General features: G+C 39.2%; 1 protein-coding gene across 1 annotated transcript; it reads left to right on the top strand.

Moving 5' to 3' along the window:
• STARD6 (StAR related lipid transfer domain containing 6) lies at positions 1-17,049 on the top strand. Its single transcript, XM_068993668.1, has 6 exons — positions 1-90; positions 288-337; positions 3,553-3,679; positions 7,049-7,166; positions 10,660-10,753; positions 16,848-17,049. Exons 1-6 carry the CDS (start codon positions 1-3, stop codon positions 17,047-17,049), a joined length of 681 nt encoding a protein of 226 aa, XP_068849769.1.
• The last annotated feature ends 2,003 nt before the right edge of the window (positions 17,050-19,052 follow it).

Genomic DNA, 19,052 nt, shown 5'->3' with positions numbered 1-19,052 from the left:
ATGGACTATAAGGCACTTGCCCAACAAACTGCTCAAGAAATTTTAGGTTACTATCAAGATACATCAGGCTGGAAAGTGGTTAAGAATTCAGTAAGAAAACAAGTTAAATATATTTCAAGAGTTTGTTTTTTAATGGAAAACAAATCATTGCAAAGACATTTTTTAAAATATTTTCTTTTACAAACCAAAAAAACATTTTACTTTCATTTTTTTGTTTGTTTTTTATATTTCATTTCTTTCTGTATCTGACAGCTAATTTATTTGTGGATTTTTTATTCCTCTTTGAGAAAAAAATAACTGTTTCCAGCAAGGCTTCTAAAAAATTCCATGGAAATCTGTGAGTACAATTTCCTATTTATAATCATGGTTTTGAATTCAATGACATTGATGTATCTAGAATTCATTGCTGCTGCTGCTGCTACTAAATCACTTCAGTTGTGTCCGACTCTGTGCAGCCCCATAGACGGCAGCCCACCAGGCTCCCCCATCCCTGGGATTCTCCAGGCAAGAACACTGGAATGGGTTGCCATTTCCCTCTCCAGTGCATGAAAGTGAAAAGTGAAAGTGAAGTTGCTCAGTCGTGCCTGACTCTTAGCGACCCCATGGACTACAGCCCACCAGGCTCCCCCTTCGATGGGATTTTCCAGGCAAGAGTTCTGGAGTGGGTTGCCAGTGCCTTCTCCAAGAATTCAGTGCTACTTCATTAGTAAGAAGACATTATTTGATAGTGAACAGGAAATAGAAATTACTTATAAAGTCACTTTGTTGAAACGTGGATTAAAAAAAATAGACTAATATGTGCCATCGAATTTTCAAACTTGAAGGTAGAAAAAAAATCACTTCTAGTGAATACTTCACAAAGCTAGGAAATTTACACTTCAAGAACTAATTACTATAAAAAGATTGGTATTTTCTTATTTTGTGGTCTTTTCAACATTTCACCTTTCCATTAAGTGAACCACTTAAAGATAAAGTTTATTTCCCCAATATGTTTCTCTTGCAAATAGATATTATTTTTTCTGTAAGTGCTTTTAAGGATATTGTGTATGTATGTGTGTACACATGTGTGCACATTTAAGTTGCACAGTTGTATCCAACTCTTTGCAACCCCATGAACTGTAACCCTCTAGGCTCCTCTGTCCATGGAATTTTCCTGGCAAGAATACTGAAGTGGGTTGCCATTTCCTCCTCCAGGGGATCTTCCTGACCCAGGGATCGAACTCATGTCTTCTGAGTCTCTTGCATTTGCAGGCAGATTCTTTTATAATTTTTTCTGTAAGCTGCTTTTAAGGATATTTTTTAGGAACCTGTTGTTTCAAATTCAAATACACTAAGGGAAATTGTGCAGACATTTTTTAAACCATATTTTTAAGAGTTGTTCATGTATTGATCATGATATGTTATTTAGAAAACCAAATTTGATTCAGTTTCTTTTGGGGGCGGGGGGCGGCGCGGGGGGCGGCGCGGGGCGGGGCGGGGCGGGGCGCGGGGCGGGGGGTGGTTGTTGTTCAGTGGCTCAGTCGTGTCCTACTCTTTCCAACCCCACGGACTGTAGCACGCGAGGCTTCCTGGTCCTTCAACATCTCCCGGAGCCTGCTCATACTGAGGCCATTCAACCATCTCATCCTCTGTCACCCCTTCTCCTCCTGCCTTCAATCTTTCCCAGCATCAGAGTCTTTTCTAATGAGTCAGTTCTTCCCATCAGGTGGCCAAAGTATTGGAGCTTCAGATTCAGCATCAATCCTTCCAATGAATATTCAGGGTTAATTTCCTCTAGAGTGGTATCATCTGCATATCTGAGGTTGTTGATATTTCTCCCAGCAATCTTGATTCGAGCTTGTGAGTCATCCAGCCCAGCATTTCACATGATGTACTCTGCATAGAAGTTAAATAAGCAGGGTGACAATATACATACAGCGTTGCCTTATTCCTTTCCCAACTTTAAAGCAGTCCATCACTTCATGTCCAGTTCTAACTGTTGATTCTTGTCCTGCATACAGATTTCTCAGGAGACAGGTAAGGTGGTCTGGTATTCCCATCTCTTTAAGAATTTTCCACAGTTTGTTGTGATCCACACAGTCAAAGCCTTTAGCAGAAGTCAGTGAAGCAGAAAATTGGAGAAGGAAATGGCAACCCTCTCCAGTGTTCTTGCCTGGAGAATCCCAGGGACAGGGGAGCCTGGTGGGTTGCCGTCTATGGGGTCGCACAGAGTCAGACACGACTGCAGCGACTTAGTAGCAGCACCAGTGAAGCAGAAATAGATGTTTTTCTGGAATTCCCTTGCTTTTTCTCTGATGCAACAGATGTTGTCAATTTGATCTCTGGTTTTCTAAAACCCTGCATTTTCTAAATCCAGCTGGTAAATCTGAAGTTCTCCGTTCACATACTGTTGAAGCCTAGTTTGAGGGATTTTGAGCATTACCTTGCTAGCACGTGAAATGAGTGCAATTGTATGGTAGTTTGAACATTCTTTGGCATTGCCTTTCTTTGGGATTGGAGTGAAAACTGACAGTTTAATTATAATACAGACAGGCCCATTTATTATATATATTGTCTATGGCTCTTTCACTGCTGCACTAATAAAGTTGAATAATTACAACATAGAACATGAAGTCTGCAGAGCCAAATTATTTACCATCTGGCTCTTTACTGAAAAGTTTTCTGACCTCTGCTTATATCATATTACATTCTTAAATTAAGAATAAAGGCCACAAGATGCTGCACAACCACACAAGCGTCTGTCTCATCAGTAACTTGAGGCTTATGATAAATAGAGCACGTAAAAGTTTATGAGAAAGAATTTAGAAAAATTATAAATGAAAGTAGTCCCTTTAAAAAGACAATGATAGGGACTTCCCTAATGGTCCAGTGGTTAAGCATCCACCGCCCTATACAGGGGACATGGTTCAATCCCTGCTTGGGGAACTGAGATCCCACAAGCCATAGGGCAACTACACCCACTCCCCATGACCACTGAGCATGTGCACTCTGGAGACAAGCCAGACCTACAGGGAAGCCCACACACACACAGCAACAAAGAGCCCACCTGGGTGCTGTGACTAAGACACGGTGCAGCCAAATAATTTAAAAAAAAGACAACTATAGAAACAGTACAAACAAAATTTGTTGAAAATGAATTTTTAAATAATTTATATTAACTATTGCAATGCATATTTAAATAAAACTTACTGGCTTCCCTGGTGGCTCAGTGGTAAAGAATCCGCCTCCCAATGCAGGAGACACAGGCTTGATCTCTGGGTCAGGAAGATCCCCTGGAGAAGGGAATGGCAACTTGTTCCAGTATTCTTGCCTGGAGAATTCCATGGACAGAGGAGTCTGACCGGCTGTAGTCCATGGGGTCACAAAAGAGTCAGACATGACTTAGCAACTAAGCAACAACTTACAATTGAATATTAGTATTTTAAATTGCTAATATTACCTTCAAATTTTCTTTATATTGTTAAATTAGTATGCTTTATACTGTGATACCATATTTTCAACTTAGGCTAAATTCAATTAAATTTTGAATTTTCTTTATTTTGTTAACCATAGATATCGTGTTGAAGGGATGATTCCAGAATCAACATCTAAACTATCTGATTTCCTCTTCAAACCTGAAAACAGAGTCAGATGGGACAATTCATTGAAAATGTACAACATGGTACTAAAGATTGATTCGGTAATTTATTGTTTAATGTTGGACTTTTACTGTATTAATGCACTTTTAGCTTTTATATCGTAGTGATTTCAGTTTATTACATCTGTATTTTATATATTCAAATCAAGTTGAAATCTTTATAAAAAGCTTAAAACTTTTTTCTTTATTAAGAGTTCAATTCCAGTTAGCTTTATTCTATTTTTAGTGCATGCCACATTCTGAAACTGGTCAGCTCTCCTGCACACGTGTGCCTTTGGTTATTGAGAGGACTGAACTCGTGGATTTGTCTCCTCCATCAAGGGGAAAAAAAATTCAGCATGCCTTGTTGATAGAAGTCAGCAGATTTATCATAGTCATAACACACTAGATAACATTGTAGATACTGTTAAGGACTTAACAAATAGCATGTAACTTTTTAAAAGCATGTGTGAAATAACATTATGATGGTTGTGGTTTTAGAAACACTTTCAAATACATTATCTCAGAGATGAAAGGGAAGAATAAAACTAGAGAAAAGAAAAATAGAGGTAATGGAGTAGGAAGTTAAAGTCCTAGAGGTGAGAGAAGGAAGACAGAATGCAAGAGGCAAATAGGGCAGAGAAGTGCAGAGGAGCAGGGTGAGGCGAGGCCACACTGAGAGCACAGGAGGAGGGATGCGGCGGGAAGGGGGAGAAACAGAAGATGGGAGTCGGCTGAGGGACTCAGAACTCTTGTGCAGTACCGCGTCACTCCAGTACTTATGAAGCCTGCTAGACGTCACGATACGTAAATTACACCTTAGTAGGCTGTTGTTAAAAAGTGACTTCTATATTTTGGCTAATAATAATTTTATTAGAAGGAAATGGTAAAGGTGAAGAATGTTGGTGGAATGCAAACTTTTATGATTTTTACAAACAGTTGCATTTGTAATATTCCAGATTACTGAGTCTGGTTCTTCAAGTCTCCAAGCCCATTTCACTCATCAGACAAATGTCCCACATAACTGCCATCATTTTACCGTTTATTTAGAACGCTGTAGGTTAACTGTACCTCCTTCTATTAAACTGATTTTAAAATGTGGGATGAGGGTGAGGTTGTAGAAAACCCCGGGAAGGTAAAGTAGTTTCATCTTGTAGAAAGGCTCTGGAGTTCTTGTCCACAGAGAACACATGTCTGTGACCCTCTTGGGATTTGAACTTGGTCTATCACAAATGAAAATGCAAACACTGTATTGTTTCATTCATAATTGTATGATACTAATTATACAGTTTCATTAGCATTTCAGATATTTCAGGTTTTTTTCAGATATTCAGTTTTTGCTGCAAGTCAGCTACAGTAATGGAAAGTATAGTAGATTTGGCATCAAAAGACTTGAAAACATATTCAGAGAAATTTCAGTTCAGTTCAGTTCAGTCGCTCAGTCGTGTCTGACTCTTCACCACCCCATGAATCGTAGCATGCCAGGCCTCCCAGTCCATCACCAATTCCCAGAGTTTACTTAAACTCATGTCCATTGAGTCGGTGATGACACCCAACCATCTCATCCTCTGTCGTCTCCTTCTCCTCCTGCCTTCAATCTTTCCCAGCATCAGGGTCTTTTCAAATGAGTCAGTTCTTCACATCAGGTGGCCAGAGAAATTTAGATTTGCCCAAGGTCAACACAGTGTATGGTAGAACCAGGACTTATACTGATCTCCTGATTCAGATTTATGTCTTTTTCAGTATACCATAATATCTCTGAATCACATTACATAATGAGAAGACTTTTCCTGCCTTCTTATGAATGTTTGTAGCATTCATTTTGCAAGGGTGCATTTTAATTGACTCATTCACCCCACTGGTGAGGAAGGGATTCCTGCTCTAGGGTTATGGCGGTGGTCAAACAAACACTTGACACCAGCACTTAGACAAATAAGATCTACAGCCATTTATTAATACTAATTACAGCCCAGGAAAGGAAGACTGTTAAGACTTCGTTAAATTAACATTTGTTGGTGGGCCAGAGGATACCAGTGGTGAGCCAGGTTCAACAAATGACCACAAAAGAAATTGAAATAGAGAAGTTTATTACAGTCCTGGAGGAAGTGCACAGCACACTTCAAGGGCCCCGTGTGGGGAGGTCAAGGCAGGGTGTACACAGAGGTGGACTCACACCTTTATTAGGGTCTGTGGGTAGAGTGCTTTGGGGTTCCTAGGCTAAGGCCAGATTGATCATTTGGAACCAAACAGGGCAGGATTTTGGTAAACACAGGGGGTCTGCTCTAAGGGGCTCACAAGGGGAAGGTCCTGGGAAGTGTGGGAGACTGCTGATCAGAACGGCTGTTGGGGAAGTCATATCAGGAACTTACATTCGCTTGTGACTCTGCAGGCTATTATCTAGGCTATGCTTAAACGTGAGAGAGCTGGTGTTTGTTTAATCCCCCGCAGGCTGCTTGGCCAAACAAAATGGAAGCTGGGGCAGCAGTACCATGGAGTAGCTCAGCTAAGCGCTCCAGGACACACCATGCCCCGCAGTGTGACCGCGGAGCTGCATTCAGGAACAGAGTTAATAACCAGGGGTTGTGCACGGCAGGCTTTGTAGTATCAAGAAGCTGAGGTGACCCCTGATTCTTGCAGGAGGAGCTGATTCGTTGTTGGACTAATTCTACAGGGTAGCAGGGAACTAAAGCCCACTACTCAGGTATAAGTAGGAGCTGTGTCTTGTCCTGCTGATAAGGAGGGTTGTTGGACTAAGGGCTCTTGTCTATGGGAACAGAGTGAAGAGAGGATCTTGCCGTTTGGCCATTCAAGACCCAATTTTAACAGATGTCAAAGCAGCAACATACTGGTCTTTAATTTTAGGCTTTACACCACAGGCTGCTAAGTCAATATATTATTCTGAGTATATTACCTAGTCAGTGTGGAGTAGCAGACACACTATTGTACTGGAAATCTGGGAACCCGGGTTCTAGTTCTGTACATCTCTCTAGTTCTACATGTAACTTAATGTTAGGCTTCAATTTCTTCATCTAAAAATTCAAATAGTAACTAATATCAAGATTCTTTTCTAACTTTATTGTATTTGCAATTTATATTAACCCCTTGTTAGATATATGATTTGCAAATATTTTCTCCCACTCTGTGGGTGGCCTTTTCATTTTGTTAATGGTTTCCTTTGCTATGCAGAGGCATTTTAGTTTAATGTAGTGCCACTCTTTTATTTTTGCTTTTGTTGCCTTGCATTTATAATTACACATCTAATATTTCTTTAACACTGAAAATGCAAGCTGACTTGGTGGTAAATTCTTAAAACCTCAAAGCCCTGCTTTTTCCAAAAACAGGCCAACCTTAGGCAGTGAAAGTCTTTGGGGAGCAGTACAAAGAACAGATATTAAATAATTGCTGTAATCTTTATGATTTGATTTGTTTCAGGATACATTCCTGTGTCATACCATTACACAAAGTTTTGCCATGGGCTCAATTTCCCCCAGAGACTTTATCGACTTAGTCTCTTTGAAGCACTACGAAAGATATATGGATGTTATCAGTTGTAAGTTGAAACAATTTGCCCACACTTGGGAATTACTATGAGTCATTAATAATTTTTTTTCTTTTAACTCACAGTTTGAAAGAATATTTTCAATTAATTATTCTTGTATTTATTTGGTGAGTCCAATAAATACATGTGTAATGTAGGTAAGCCTGAAGTTTTTAACCTAATTCTGGAGGTGCCATTTACATCATAGCCAAAGACTGTGGCATCTCCTGGCCTTTTTGCAGCATATACCCTGCAGCACTGAATATAGATAGATACTTGCAGGCTAACCCTTCACAGCATACATCACAAAACTACCAAGAAACAAAATGGATCTTTGGATATATACTTCTATATTTGAATATGTAGAATGGGTATATCTAAAAACTGATAAAACTCCAGAAGAAAATTCCACTAGATAGCTCTCATAAATGTGCTTACAATTCCTTTAAAAACTGAAAGTTTTAACATACTCTTATCCATTGCTTGTTGCTCAGTCACTAAGTTGTGTTCAACTCTTCGTGATCCCATGGACTGTAGCCCACCAGGCTCCTCTGTCCGTGGGATTTCCCAGCCAAGAATACTGGAGTGGGTTGCCATTTACTTCTCCAGTCCTTATCCTACCCCCACCCCCAGCCAAAAATGTGTCACTCTGTAAAATGCAAATGTGTAACCACTTCCTATTTGCCTTATTCACTTAAAACATACAGTTTACACCCCAGAGATCTTTGGACTCCTAGAACTCAAGATAATTTATGGTGAAGGAACTCTGGTAGGACAGTAGTACACTAGGGTCCTTTTCTTTCCTCTGCAATTCAATTTAATCTCGCTATTCCTATGTGAATAGTTTCCCCTACTGTAACTACTTGGGGACAGGGACAGTTAACTGTTGCTAATTACTCTTTTCCACTTGTAGGACTCTTTAAGCTTCAGAGTACAAGTCTGAGTAATAGCTCTGCTAATAGTACTCATGCGCACAATTAGCTCTGTTGACTGTATATACCACTGGGGACTGATGTTCACCACTTTCACATATTTGTCTCACATATTTTCATACAGCTTTCATTAATCATCTCATTTTCAAATGAGGGCACCTAAAAACTTATTCACTGCCTATAACACAAAATACTGTCCATTTGAATCAGAGATCTCTTCAGCTCAGTTCAGTTCAGTCAGTCAGTCGTCTCCGACCCTTTGCGACCCCCTGAATCACAGCACACCAGGCCTCCCTGTCCATCACCATCTCCCGGAGTTCACTCAGACTCACGTCCATCGAGTCAGTGATGCCATCCAGCCATCTCATCCTCTGTCATCCCCTTCTCCTGCCCCAAATCCCTCCCAGCATCAGAATCTTTTCCAATGAGTCAACTCTTCGCGTGAGGTGGCCAAAGTACTGGAGTTTCAGCTTTAGCATCATTCCTTCCAAAGAAATCCCAGGGCTCATCTCCTTCAGAATGGACTGGGTGGGTCTCCTTGCAGTCCAAGGGACTCTCAAGAGTCTTCTCTGACACCACAGTTCAAACGCATCAATTCTTCGGCGCTCAGCCTTCTTCACAGTCCAACTCTCATATCCATAACATGACTACAGGAAAAACCATAGCCTTGACTAGATGGACCTTCGTCAGCAAAGTAATGTCTCTGCTTTTGAATATGCTATCTAGGTTGGTCATAACTTTTCTTCCAAGGAGTAAGCGTCTTTTAATTTCATGGCTGCAGTCACCATCTGCAGTGATTTTGGAGCATCCAAAAATAAAGTCTGACACTGTTTTCCCATTTATTTCCTATAAAGTGACGGGACTGGATGCCATGATCTTTGTTTTCTGAATGTTGAGCTTTAAGCCAACTTTTTCACTCTCCACTTTCACTTTCATCAAGCTCCTCTTCAGTTTCTGCCATAAGGGTGGTGTCATCTGCATATCTGAGGTCATTGATATTTCTCCCAGAAATCTTGAATCCAGCTTGAGTTTCTTCCAGTCCAGCGTTTCTCTTGATGTACTCTGCATAGAAGTTAAATAAGCAAGGGTGACAATATACAGCCTTGATGTACTCCTTTTCCTATTTGGAACCAGTCTGTTGTTCCATGTCCAGTTCTAACTGTTGCTTCCTGATCTGCATACAGATTTCTCAAGAGGCAGGTCAGGTGGTCTGGTATTCCCATCTCTCTCAGAATTTTCCACAGTTTATTGTGATCCACACAGTCAAATGTCTTATTGATCTTTTATTGTCTATCTTGAAACCATTCTATTTGTGTCTCATTTTTGATGGTCAGAGGGAAGGTCAAAAAGAAGTATAGAGGATAAAATCCATGAATAGTTATAATCAGTCATTCAGTGATCACTACTGAATTTGCTTTTAAGTGATTTTCTTTGAATGAGTTTTTGATGAACACTGATAGTTTTCTTCTTAATGTTTCCACTGTTGTTTAGCTTACTGTGTACTTTGCTTTTAGCTAAATGTTTTGCATTCATTTTCTCACCAGTGAGGAAACTGAAGTTCACAGAAATCAAGTTACATAGCTAATCAGCAGCTCAAGTCTTTCTGATTTTCCAGAATCTGTGCTAACTATCACACTGTTTGCCTCACAAAAGACCCATACTTGTTTGTGGAATGTAACAAAATTTAAAAAAAAAAAAGACAAATATAATCTCCATATTTTAAACAGAGAAAAAATATGTTAATATAAATTCTGGCAGTACCATTTTGCCAACATCACTGGCTCTATTAAGATGATGGAACAGATCATGAAAATGGGAAATGCATACACATTTCCCACATTTTGTCTCCTAACTAGAGCTTAATGTTGTATTTCCTACTGAAGTGATTATGTATATTAAAATCATATAGGAAAATTCTCTGATGAGCAGGATTCAGTTGCACAGACTAAAGAAATACATATTTTAAAATGGTTTTAGGAAGAGTATCTATAATTACCATAAACGTGATGATAATCAGATCTTCTCCCTTCTACCTTCACATGCAGTATTGCAGCTACACTGCATAACTCCTAAAACAAAATCTACTGATTTTTAATCATACAGTGAAGTTAGCTACAGGGAATTGGCAGAAAAGAGCATTTAAACTGCCTCCATTGACAGGCTAAATAACACATCAAATATTTTATTTTAAAAGTGGTAAACCTAAACAATCTATCCTAGTAGATGAGTTTTTTTCTTTGTAACTTCTGCTTCAGATCTCAGAAAGTAAATAAATCATACTTTTAACAGCTCTTCCTGTATGTAAAAGGTAGCAGCATCTTGAGAAGTGCTAGCATGAAAAAGTTGGAGAGGACAGCAGTGATCCTTTTTCATGCTAGTACTTGTAGCATGGTACTTTTTCATTTTTGGCCTGTGTACTCACTCAAGTGTGCAAACGTGCATACCTATGTTAAAATTAATGTCAGTGTCAAATCAAATGCTGTGTCACGCATTTTTGAAAATATGCTACTGGAAATAGAATTTTTCATCTTTGTGACATAGGTTTCATTTTTATGTTTCTTTTGATCACTTAGCTACTAGTGTGGATTTTCCAGCATATCCTCCATCCTCAAGTTACATCCGAGGTTATAACCATGCTTGTGGCTATATGTGTTTACCTGTGCAAGAGTAAGTGTCATTTCCATATATTTATTGTTTAACCATTTTTTAGTTCAGTTTGTAACTTGCTAACTAACTCACCAGAAATATTTTCTGGTATATCCTGTTGTGGGGGAAAAAAAAATGCCCCTAAAAACAACTTTTAAAATAATTTTTCAAGTATTTTTCATCTTAAGTATAATCAAAATAGATAATTCCCTGCAAAGTATAATTTGCGGTTTCTGGCACTAGTCACATGTTCACAGACATCATCGTGCCCTCCAGTTAACCTTACCCTGATGCTTTGTGTTTCTCCATTAGTCACTTCCGTGAATTATTAAAGGATTTTTGCAAATGAAAAATAAATTTCTCTAGAAGTATAATAGTTCCATTTATCAGCAATGAATCATGCTTTACTTTGAATATATTCTTTCCAATGGACTACTCACTGTGAACAGATACCTGCAGAATAAGCCACCCAGTAGGTAAATTCAGAGAGGGAAGAGCTGGAGAAATTAGAGATGAGTCTCTGCCCACAGGTGGCCAGCCACTGGATAAGATGGTGACATCCAATACACATATTCTGTAAATGCATATATATATTAATTCATTATATATCACTCTACAGCTTCCTTACATATTTGCTAAATGGACTTTACATTTAATAAAAGATACTGGCACCAAAAACGACATGTAAAACTTTCTATTGGTCAGATGTAAACCACTCAGTAGGAGAAAAACGTGTATGTGAAGGAAGTCAAAATAAAATGACATTTAGACCCATATTCCTTAGTATTTTCTACTGAATTAGAGAACTGAAAGAAATCCACAAATATCTACATTGATGGACAGGATCATTGGTTCAGATGATGATGATGACGATGTAGTGTTTCTCCCCATCTATCAGTTTTGATCATATAGCCAAGACTGTATTCTCCACAGCAGGAAAGGATAAAACAAGAGTAAAATTATTACTCCGTATCAGGTAGGTGAATCAGCTGCTAGTGGGGACTCTGGTTGGGAAGTTACACCACCTAAAGTGTGCTTCACGGGCAAAGTCCCCTTCTTGGCCCTTGTCACCATTCCCTTTCCACTGCAAAAAAAAAAAAAGAGAGAGAGAGAAACTAATTTAGATATTCTACCCAGCGTGGGAACTCTGCCTAGCAACCTGCTGGAGAAGGATACTGACAAAAAAGTGATTCTTCTGTACCTTTTCCTTCTGTGCAGCTCAAGTCCTAGAGTAAATTTATAAAACATATTATCTACAGTAAGCGTACTCTCCAATAAATCTTGAAAAAGCTTTGTTAAGTGTGTAAAGCCCTAGTAAATTCACATAGAGATTTAAGGCCATACAAATTGCTAATGAGTCCAGCCATTTACAACAATGTAAAAATAGTCTAAACTCTGCTTGGAAAAGGGTTTAAGAAAATAGATGCTCATATGGTTGGTTGGAGCAGTGGTCTTCAAACCCCTCTAAGAGAATTTTGTAAAGTCGTATATTGCCTTGCACATTTTTAAGTTGATATTAAAATTTTGCATAGCATTATATCAAGAGGGTGAAATTTCCAGCATACTATAAATCTTGACACTTTAAAAAAATGTTTGTATCACCCTTTTAAGTGCATTCATCAGCACCTAAATACCGTAACAACTTGAAACCTACCACTACATTATCAGTTTCAAAATACATATATCCTTTAACAGTCAGAAATATTATAACATTCCTTTTCTCCTTGATCTGATATTTTTTACTCTTTTTCCCTTGCATAATTTTACCCAAATAAAATATATTTTATGCTTTGGGTTCTTTTATCAATCAGTGTTTATGCTTTGGGTTCTTTTGTCAATCAGCGTTTATGCTTTGGGTTCTTTTATCAATCACTGTTTATTTTCTATCATACCTCTATAAGAATAAGTACCTAATTTTTAAAATTTGTTTTAATTTCTGTGACCCTAAGTATCTAACACTGAAGACGCTGAACAGTCCTGTGAAGACCTACAAGACCTTTTAGAACTAACACCCAAAAACGATGTCCTTTTCATTATAGGGGACTGGAATACAAAAGTAGGAAGTCAAGAAATGCCTGGAGTAACAGGCAAAATTGGCCTTGGAGTACAGAATGAAGCAGGGCAAAGGCTAATAGAGTTTTGCCAAGAAAACACACTAGTCAAAGCAAACACCATCTTCCAACAACACAAGAGAAGACTCTACACATGGACATCACCAGATGGTCAACACCAAAATCAGATTGATTGTATTCTTTGCAGCCAAAGATGGAGAAGCTCTATACAGTCAGCAAAAACAAGACCAGGAGCTGACTGTGGCTCGGATCATGAACTCCTTATTCCCAAATTCAGACTTAAATTGAAGAAAGTAGGGAAAACCACTAGACCATTCAGGTATGACCTAAATCAAATCCCTTATGATTATACAGTAGAAGTGAGAAATAGATTTAAGGGACTACATCTGATAGACAGAGTGCCCAATGAACTATGGAATGAGGTTCATGGCATTGTACAGGAGACAGGGATCAAGACCATCCCCAAGAAAAAGAAATGCAAAAAAGCAAAATGTCTGAGGAGGCCTTACAAATAGCTGTGAAAAGAAGAGAAGTGAAAAGCAAAGGAGGAAAGAAAAGATATACCCATTTGAATGCAGAGTTCCAAAGAATAGCAAGGAGAGGTAAGAAAGCCTTCCTCAGTGATCAGTGTAAAGAAACAGAGGAAAACAACAGAATGGGAAAGACTAGAGAGCTCTTCAAGAAAATTAGAGATGCCAAGGGAGCATTTCATGCAAAGATGGGCACAATAAGGACAGAAACAGCAAAGACCTAAAAGAAGCAGAAGATATTAAGAAGAGGTGGCAAGAATACACAGAAAAACTGTACAAAAAAGATCTACACGACCCAGATAATCACGATAGTGTGATCACTCACCTTGAGCCAGACATCCTGGAATGTGAAGTGAGGTGGGTCTTAGGAAGCATCACTACAAACAAAGCTAGTGGAGGTGATGGAATTCCAGTTGAGCAATTTCAAATCCTAAAAGATGATGCTGTGAAAGTGCTGCACTCAATATGCCAGCAAATTTGGAAAACTCAGCAGGGGCCACAGGACTGGAAAAGGTCAGTTTTCATTCCAATCGCAAAGAAAAGCAATGCCAAAGAATGTCCAAACTACCACACAATTGCACTCATCTCACACGCTAGTAAAGTAATGCTCAAAATTCTCCAAGCCAGGCTTCAGCAATACATGAACCGTGAACTTCCTGATGTTCAAGCTTGTTTTAGGAAAGGCAAAGGAACCTGAGATAAAATTGCCAACATCTGCTGGATGATTGAAAAAGCAAGAGAATTCCAGAAAAACACCTATTTCTGCTTTATTGACTATGCCAAAGCCTTTGACTGTGTGAATCACAACAAACTGTGGAAAATTCTGAAAGAGATGGGCATATCAGACCACCTGACCTGTCTTCTGAGAAACCTGTTTGCAGGTTAGGATGAAACAATTAGAACTGGACATGCAACAACAGACTGGTTCCAAATAGGAAAAGGAGTACGTCAAGCCTGTATATTGTCACCCTGCTTATTTAACTTCTATGCAGAGTACATCAAGAGAAATGCTGGGCTGGAGGAAGCACAAGCTGGAATCAAGATTGCTGGGAGAAATATCAATAACCTCAGATATGCAGATGACATCACCCTTATGGCAGAAAGTGAAGAAGAACTAAAGAACCTCTTGATGAGAGTGAAAAAGTTGGCTAAAAGCTCAACATTCAGAAAACGAAGATCATGGCATCTGGTCCCATCACTTCATGACAAATAGATGGGGAAACAGTAGAAACAGTGTCAGACTTTATTTTTCTGGGCTCCAAAATCACTGCAGATGGTGACTGCAGCCATGAAATTAAAAGACGCTTACTCCTTGGAAGGAAAGTTATGACAACCTAGACAGCATATTGAAAAGCAGAGATGTTACTTTGCCAACAAAGGTCCGTCTAGTCAAGGCTATGGTTTTTCCAGTGGTCATGTATGGATGTGAGAGTTGGACTATAAAGAAAACTGAGCGCCGAATAATTGATGCTTTTGAACTGTGGTGTTGGAGAAGACTCTTGAGAGTTGCTTGGACTGCAAGGAGATCCAACCAGTCCATCCTAAAGGAGATCAATCTTGGCTGTTCATTGGAAGGAATGATGTTGAAGCTGAAACTCAAATACTTTGCCCACCTGATGCGAAGAGGTGACTCATTTGGAACGACCCTGATGCTGGGAAAGATTGAGGGCAGGAGGAGAAGGGGACGACAGAGGATGAGATGGTTGGATGTCATCACCAACTTAATGGACATGAGTTAGGATAAAGGCCAGGAGTTGGTGATGGACAGGGAGGCCTGGCGTGCTGCAATTCATGGGGTCGCAAAGAGTCAGACACGACTGAGAGACTGAACTGAACTGAACTGAGACATTGTTACAATTTACAGATACCAAGTGTCAACTATTTGATCCTCACAAGAACTCCATAAAGTAGTCCTCTTACTATCCCTATTTTTCAGAAAAGAAAATGGAAACCCAGAGAAATTAAGTAACTTTCTCAAGGTTACACATAGGTAACAGCAAAGCTCAGCTTCAAACTATGCATTCTGGTTTGAGAGTCCATGCTTCTATCACTTACACTCACTTAACTAAAAAACGTGGGACAAAAGGCCTACTCTAGATATCCCATCAGATAGAACAACATCAAGTCTACTTCTACTTTGCATTTTTACGAATGTAAGTGTAGGAAACCTTGTTCACATGAACAGGTGGGTTAAAATGGAGAGTAGAACGCTAGTGCCATCATGCAATCCCTTGACATTCTTTTGAGTTATAGTCCATATTACGTAGTGACCTATAATAAAAAATTGTTTGTAATGACTTATCAGCTGACAACTCAATTAGATCCTTAAATTTTATTTAAAGGAAAGAATTGACATGGTAAGGTTTTATTACCATCATCTGTCATTCACTTTCTTAATTCACTTCCAATTGATTGAATTTTTCCTCTAGCAACTCATGTTTATATTTATATGCCAGGATAAAGCACCTTAGTACTATTTAGTCTTAGTTGGGGGAGATGAGAGACATCCCTTGGTTCTATAAAGCAGAAGGTTCTATAAAGAAGGCTGGTGTGATCAGGCTGGTAGAACAAAAGCTGGCATGTCCATCAGAGATATATTCTCAGATCAGTTTAAGGAAAAGGTACATGGAAGTCAGAGATTTGAAAACTTATTCCCTTAAATGTTATTCAGCCTCTCATACCCCTTGGAAAGTCTTCATATCCTCTAGTTTGAAGTTCACTGGGTTAGAATATAAAATACTACAGTCTTCTTGGAGATAACATTTCAAAATGTTAAATACACAAAAACATTGACCTAGAAACTCAATATAAATATTTCTAGAGGTGCAAATGGATATATTACAAGATGTTTTATTATAGCTTTATTTATTGTGGCAAAAAGTAAGAAATAACTCCATGACACTCAACAGAGGACTGGTTAATAGAATATGAAATACCATATGCAATCATTAAAAACAATAAGCTGATCTGTATAGACACAGAGGTGCATGTATCATACTAAGAGGAAAATGAAACTAGTTCCAGAAAAATAAATGTCTCATTTTTGCAAAAGTAAGAATGTATATGTACATGTATATAGGGTACATAAACATATGTGTACACACATGTTATCTTTGTATATCCATAGATAATAATCTGAAAAGATACAGTCAACACTGTAAATAGTGACTGGGGAACAGAATGAAGGGGAATTATGAAAATGCTCTACTGTTTAAATTTTCATAAGCATATATTACTTTTATAATTTTAAAAAGTCAATAAATGACAAGAAAGAAATGATAACTAAAACTGAAGACTTTAAGATACAGTTTGATTACTTAATATTTTTATGTAAAATAATTTTGAGTGTGCAAATCATTCCACGTTTTTTCCTTCCTTCAGTCACTATTTCCCCTGTCATAAGCATAGTGTTGGCAATCAATGGTAAATAAGAATCCTGCTCCTTATAAACTTTAAATTCAATAGATAAACTTAAAAATTCTTTATATTTTTTAACTCTTCCTTTGTTTACAGGAATCCAGCATATTCCAAACTAGTGATGTTTGTTCAGACAGAAATGAGAGGAAAATTGGCCCCATCAATAATTGAAGCAACCATGCCTTCCAATTTAGTAAGCTTCATGCTCAATGTAAAAGATGGAATAAAGACACAAAAAATTCCATCAAGACGTGGATATCATCATAATGGGCATTCATCATTCCTAAAGAAGAAATGAGGCCATTTAAAATCATGTGTGGCAGTTACAGCCTTTTGCTTTTAAGTCAATATGCATAAATACTGTGACACTCTTCTAAACAGTATTCTTGAACAAATTACTGAAGGTACTTTGTGAAAATAAGACCACACAGTTGTACAAGACAACAGCATTAAATATAGTTTTTAATCTCATATAAGAATAATGTTAAATAACAAGGGTTCTTAATGCACTTTTATCTTCTGCTTTTTCCCCTGGAAAATTCTCTGCAAAAAGCATCAATAAGAAAGCATATACAATCAGAAGTCAGCATTAATTAAAGATTAAAATATACTTTAAATTGTTTTGCTGCTATTGCTGCTGCTAAGTCACTTCAGTCGTGTCCGACTCTGTGCAACCCCATAGACGGCAGCCCACCAGGCTCCCCCATCCCTGGGATTCTCCAGGCATTAACACTGGAGTGGGTTGCCATTTCCTTCTCCAATGCATGAATTGAAAAGTGAAAGGGAAGTCGTTCAGTCGTGTCTGACTCTTCGCGACCCCATGGACTGCAGCCCACCAGGCTCCTCCGTCCATGGGATTTTCCCGGCAGGAGTGCTGGAGTGGGGTGCCATAGCCTTCTCCGTTAAATTGTTTTACTTACTGCATAAACCGATAACTGTAGGAAACATGAACGTAAAAATTGAAAAGAAGCCGCTAGAATGTTTGACAGTTGATATCTGGAATGTGCAGGCTTCCCTACTGAATCAGGTGTAAAGAATCCACCTACCAATTGGAGATGCTGGTTCGATCCCTGGGTCAGGTAGATCCCCTGGAGGATTGCATGGCAACTCACTTCAGTTTTCTTGCCTGGGAAATCCTATGGACAGAAAAGCCTAGCAGGCTGCTATTCATGAGGTCACAAAAATCTCGGACACCTCTTAGTGACCTGTCGGGGAATGTTTAACAGGAGGATCCTGCGTGCTGTTTCTCACAAGTCCTTTGTTTCTTTTTAAGCAGAACAGCACGCTGCTCCCAGGACCTGCGGTCATTGTGTGAGACAGGCTTGAATCTCCTTTAGTAAACATTCTCTTTACAACAAAACTGCTCAGTCCTGATCCTCTTTCTTGAGATATGGATTGTCTCCTGACCTTGTGATCATCATCATCACTTCTTCCCTTGGTAATGGTTACTGTACATTTGGTTTTCTGATCTTTATCACTGAAGAAAGAAACTTCTTGTACTACAGCCTAAATATACTCAGAAAAATCATTAAAGAAACTTTACTCCATCAGAGCTTGGGTCCCCATATCTTTCTTTCTTTCTTTCTCTCTCTCTCTCTTTGGCTGATTCCTTGGAGCGCAGAGACCCATCTTGCTCACTCTCCTGCCCGGGCTTCTAAGACTCTCTCGAGAAGGCGCCCTGTGCCTTTACCCTTGTCAAGAGGGCGCCCGTTGCCTTCATGAGAGACTTAAGTCCTGTGTCAAGGACTTTGTCAGTTTTCTGCACAAAACAAGGAGTATCAGCCTCTTTCTCTCTTTCACTTTCTTATCGTCGCCTCCAGACCGCCAGGTCCTGGTCCATTAAAGGACCCCAACAGTGACCAAACAACAACAATCTGGCATCAGGAGCTGAATCATGAATCAATTTCTGGTCTGGCCAGAATGTAGCAGCCCATTCCTCCCAAGTCTTTCCTCCTAAAATTAGATGACCGTGCACTCACCAGACAAGCATAGGAAGACTCCAGCTTAGATGGAAAGAAGGCTGCAAACTGGTCAAGGACCTGGGAACCTGAGGAATGTCCTAGCAGAGACATTCTCTGGGTTCCCTTATTACCATCTGTATATTCAAAACGGGATGCTGCAGAAGCCTCCAACCTGGCACTGCTTAACGGCAGGTAGAAATCAGAAGAGGTGGGAGAGACTTTAGGAAAGAGGCTGTTACCCTGCTCCTCATGTAGCAGTGTCCACACACAGAAGGCTGGTCCATATAACTGTAGCCAAACAGCAACCTAAAAACCACAGCCGCCCCGCCTCCTGGCATCT

The sequence above is a fragment of the Capricornis sumatraensis genome, chromosome 21 (genome assembly GCF_032405125.1).
Source record: "Capricornis sumatraensis isolate serow.1 chromosome 21, serow.2, whole genome shotgun sequence".
Classification (NCBI taxonomy): Eukaryota; Metazoa; Chordata; class Mammalia; order Artiodactyla; family Bovidae; genus Capricornis; species Capricornis sumatraensis.
The sequence above is the reverse complement of the archived record's forward strand: the minus strand, read 5'-3'. Positions and strand labels throughout refer to the sequence as shown.